This window comes from Penaeus monodon, chromosome 41, assembly GCF_015228065.2.
Source record: "Penaeus monodon isolate SGIC_2016 chromosome 41, NSTDA_Pmon_1, whole genome shotgun sequence".
Lineage (NCBI taxonomy): Eukaryota > Metazoa > Arthropoda > Malacostraca > Decapoda > Penaeidae > Penaeus > Penaeus monodon.
The window spans coordinates 27,061,264-27,066,263 of NC_051426.1; the positions used below are offsets into that span (position 1 = coordinate 27,061,264).

Sequence of the window (5,000 nt, forward strand, 5' to 3'; positions counted from 1 at the left end):
TAATAATAATAATAATAATATAGTGTTATTAGTATCATTATTGTCACTGTTACTATTATCACTATCATTATTATAATTACTATTACTATCATTATTACTATCATTATTATAATTACTATTACTATTATCATTATCATTACTTTTACTACTATTATCATTATCATCCTCAAACTACCACCATCACCAAAAACTATAACAATGCCAAAACCCAAAAGATAATTCCACTGTGTTCAGTCAACTCTAAAAATATTCTGTACCACAGGATGTCTGTATTCTCACAAACTACTTTCTAGAGTGAAAGCCAACCTCTTCTACTAGCTGTGGGCCTGTGAGGAAAATTAGCAACACCAAGCCAGATATAACTATTTCAGGAACAGCATAATTACCTTCTTGAAAACCTGTGGTGTTTTTTCTAGTATCTAGCATGATTAAGATAACAACCAGATCAGTGACTTAAGCCTTTGAAACCGAGGGTAAGTCATGTAAAAGGAGATAAAATACAAAGAAATCGTATGAAATTCCTATTATATTCAACCCACTGGATACAATGCTTTGATTCAAATAAAAATAAAAGCCACAGAACAGGATTGGCTACTCTGCACACGTAAAAGTACCCAAATGCAGGTGCAATGGCCCAGTGACAAATTGGCTCACAACAAAGAGGAAGAGGGAGGGAGGGAGACCAAAGGAGATAGAGGAGAAAAGAGAGAAGAGAATAAAACAGAAGAGAAGAGAAGAGACAAAAAAATAGAAGATACTAGAGAAGAGCAAAATTCCTCCGTAAGCCTGAATTACTCCACTCGACCCTCCTTTCTCCCAATCCCCGAAGGCTTCCCTGTCACCGGCCAGAAACTGGCATTTACTTTGCCAAAATAAACTCAGAGGACGCCTGCTTTTCAACCACCTTCCCCTGCTAACAATGTTCTGGAATTCATTAACCTGTTTCATCAAAACTGATTCATATCAAAGTGACACTAATTTTCTCTCTTGGAATATGTGCATTCTGGTTCTTCTTTCTCCCTTTTCCTCCCTCCCCCCCTTTTTGGGGAAATTATTCTAATATATATTTCAACTTAGGCAATACAATTGACAGTGGGAAAAAAAGGAAAAACAAGATAATGACACAAAAAAGCAAGTACTGTCGAAAAGACAAAATAAATGAATAGATGAATACAAATGAGAAGCAAGTGAAGTATGAGGAAAAGAAAAGCAAAAGAAAAAATGCCAAGAACATAAGTAAATAAAATACTTACAACAAGAAGTAGAGGCCCCAGGCAGATCCTGCACCCCAAACGTTAGGCGTGACTCCTCTATACAATCCTTTTATCCCCTCATGTCTCAAGATCTGACCTAGAGCCTGAGTCAGTCCGGTGTAATGAGGCTTTGTCGCCGTGGCTGAAGTATCACTGACTGGAAGGTAAGAAAGAGAAGAATTACATTAACAACTACTACAAATAACCTTTTTTAAAGTATGTTCAATAATCAAATAATAAAATCAATAAATGCTACTTGTCTTCTTTATCAAGTAATAAGGAAGTATTATCAGAATTCTGTAAGGTAACTTTAAAATGCACATAACTTTGAAAAAGGAAGTTACTTCCACTATCCTAGGTTATCCAGTTATGTATTAATATTTTCGAAACTCTTAACACTGTCATAAGATACCTACACCAGCTATTCTTAGACAATTCTAGATTAAACTGGTATAAACTGGTACAAAGTTTGCAAGACTCCAAGTGCAATATTACATTATTGAATAGATTATACACATCATATATAAAACATATAAATAGATGCACATGTTAATGTTCTTTTAGTATTCTGGCTGTCATTATGAGTATACACTGTCTAGAATTAACCTGAATGATCCCTTAACATTTTGATGTCATGTTATCCTTATGCATTCTGCTAGACTTAAATGTCAAAACAATATGAATCAGGAAAAGATGGTGAACTGAATTTAAATGTACCGAATGCTCACTTTACAATATATATACATTTGGATAAATTCAGAAAAAAAATCAAATTAATTTCAATCACAAGTTAAGCAACTAAAAAATAACAATTCACAATAAAGTATTCCTATATTACAGAAAGTATGAATCATCAACAAAAATGCTTTCACACCGAGGACTCTATCTATGCAGCTGCCAACTTCAGGAAACTTTTGTTCATACCTGATATGATGTAGGACTTAATTGCCATGCAAATGGAAATGCAACTAATCATGACACAAACTAGCCTAGAGTTGAATGTGAAATGACTATAGCAAGCGAAAAACTCTAAACTCTTGATGTGTTTCTTGTATAGGTATCTGCCAGTCTGTGTTTGCTTGCTTTTTCTTTCTTAAGAGAGGCATTATCTTTTATTAAATAAAAAAAATCAATAATTATCAAGGCCAAAAATAAATAAAAATAAATAATTCTACTCAATGTCAGCATACTTCCTGCTTATCAAATATTTGCATAACCAACCTCTAGACAGAGTATAATGAAGAACTAATGTAGAGGAAAAGAACTTTGCAATAAGGTGTTGGCCCATTGGGTTGACACATACTATTATCATATGCAATTGTCAAGAGATCCACTATGAATGTGCCAATAGAATATGCTATTAGTATATATAAAAAAAAATTTGGTTTACCCTACTTTTGCATTAACTTTCACCTTCTGGTAGATTTATTTTTTACAGAATACATGCCCTAATTAGATTAATTCTAAAGGTTAATTTTTACAATATGGTTACACTAAGCTAGGGCTAATTGAAAATTGTATTTTTGTTAAGGACAAAATGTTGCAGTCGTCGAGACAAGACAACCTACAAAAATGAATACTAACGCCACAAATAAAGAATTTGTTTAAAGTCGGGGCAATTCTTTACAGTACACAAATTTATTCAACATCCTAAGTTGCCCTGAAAGGGTGTGCCCCAACACCTCCCCAGCAAATATTGTCTTAAAATTGGTATGCACGGCAAGATAGAGCTGAAAATCTAGAGAATCGCTTTCCGCAATTATTTTTACTTTATTTCTGGCATTACTCTTTGTGTCTGCAGATTGTTTCTTGTACCAACAAATGCTCTAGAATAGCATTTCTTACCATAATTATTAACCCGAGTCAGGACTATTGTGTACGTGTGATTACAATTTATCAATCCTGAACTTTATTTTCTTGACACTAGCCAAGCAATGCTTGCCTTCATGATTTTAGCAGAATTGATAATCATTAGAGCTGAATTTTATAACATAGTTTGCATATAATCCTATTAGAAATGAAGACTAAAACCAAATCTTGAAAAAATAAGACTATTTCCCACAGCAAATTGGAAATGCATTTTTCTACTCATTATCCTTCTTATTTTCCCACATATCCTATATTTTCAAACTAATAATAATGACAAAGCCACACATTTATCGCAGCATGAGCACTAGACTTACATAACCCATTCCTCCCCAAGAGCACTTCCCTTCACCCCCAAGGTCGACACGTGGAGGGCGTGAAATGACGAAATCATGATAGAATTTCACTTCAACCTTACATTGTTCAATATTTTTGGGGTATTTTACTTTATTTACTGTGTGTGTGGACGAAATGTGTGATATTCAACTTTTTTTTTTTTGAAGTGTCTGGGTTAGACAGGGAGGGGGGGGGGGTGCAACGAGGATCAGTTGATAACCTTGCAACCGTTGAGATGAATCACCATCTACTCCCCCTTTCTACTCGTTCTTTTCCCATTCACACGCACACCTAGCTTTCCAGACACTCCGCTAGGGATGACGAGGAAACACTTACCTGCAAATCTGATCTTGAGAAGGTCCAGAGGATGCAAAATGAGCGTGGATGCAACCCCTCCCGACACACCAGCGACTAGATGCTCGTAGCGAACCCCAGCGAAGGGGTTGTTATACTTCTTTGAGCGACTCATTGTTACTACTACTTATTTTTCCTACTCTTCACTATCTAACGTACAATTCGGAAGCTGTCCTCGTCACAACAGTCATGGTGTGTATGGCTTAGCACATGATCGAGCGTCCACAGGGGAAGGAGGAAGGAGGAGCGACGACTATCTGCCCGCCGGCAAGTCTCGCCATCGACTGCGGAAAGAGACCCTCGACCTCCGTTTCTTCTCTTGGATGACGCAATCCTCTATGTCCTTATCTGGAATAAATAGAAATAATAAATTTAATAAGTTACAATTATGAAGACGACTTGAATTGAACTTTATGATAGGTATCTATTTGGGTGATACCGTTAGACTTTTTCTAGACGTCTTCTTGAACAAGAACCATCGGCCAAGTTCAAAACAAAGCGATAACTCGGAGATTCAAAAGAGAGGTGGAAGCGATGGCGCACATCATTCGCGTTAAGTGAGTATTTTACTTGTTTTTAGATAGAGTTTAAAAACATTTTCTGGTGGGGTAGAATCCTTGGTATATTTTGCACTAGGATACTATGGGATTTATAATGTACTTAGTTGTTTCATGAATGTTTTGCAATTTTTCCTGACTGAGGGATTCGCTTGGAAGTCAACCATCATGACTCGTTCATTTTCACAGTTTCGAGTCGGCTTTTGGATCATACTCGTGCTTGAATATCATTTTTGAGCCGAATGAAAATTGTAGTAAATACATACTGTTACGAGACGGTATAGATAATTTTATTGTCACTTATACAAGTAACAAGGAGAGTAGAATTAAAATTCGCACTTCTTTGGACAAAGACGTCGTCAGCTTCACAAAGATTTGATTTATAGACAAGAAATTCAATCATTATTTTGCTACGGCATTTATTTTATTTTCAGTTCACACTACAGGGGTGTCAGAATCGAAAATTCATATTTTATCTACTAGAACTAGAGTTTTTTTCGGTGGTTTTCCATTTTCTTTTAGCTTTGTATTTATCATCTCAGTGTTCATTCATTGTCATTCTCTGTCTTTCGTGATATTGATTGATTTTATCTTAACACTTTAAGAGTTTTTTATCCTCTCTCTTACATGTTGC

At 35.5% G+C, this 5,000-nt stretch overlaps 2 protein-coding genes across 5 annotated transcripts in view; one reads left to right on the top strand and one right to left on the bottom strand.

Annotated features, from left to right (window-relative positions):
* Positions 1–4,157, bottom strand: part of LOC119598272 (mitochondrial folate transporter/carrier-like) — a 29,271-nt gene extending 25,114 nt beyond the window's left edge. Inside the window, exons 1-2 of the mRNA XM_037947931.1 lie at positions 3,792–4,157; positions 1,254–1,410 (exon numbers count right to left, since the gene is read on the bottom strand). Of these exons, the coding sequence (XP_037803859.1) occupies positions 1,254–1,410; positions 3,792–3,924 (290 nt within the window). The 5' untranslated portion in view covers positions 3,925–4,157. The remainder of the gene's footprint in view (positions 1–1,253; positions 1,411–3,791) is intronic.
* A 157-nt stretch (positions 4,158–4,314) lies between these two features.
* Positions 4,315–5,000, top strand: part of LOC119598270 (PAS domain-containing serine/threonine-protein kinase-like) — a 111,204-nt gene continuing 110,518 nt past the window's right edge. For all 4 annotated transcript variants that reach the window (XM_037947921.1, XM_037947929.1, XM_037947922.1 and 1 more), the window contains exon 1: positions 4,315–4,366. In XM_037947921.1, coding sequence (XP_037803849.1) covers positions 4,344–4,366 — 23 coding nt within the window. In that variant the 5' untranslated portion in view covers positions 4,315–4,343. The remainder of the gene's footprint in view (positions 4,367–5,000) is intronic.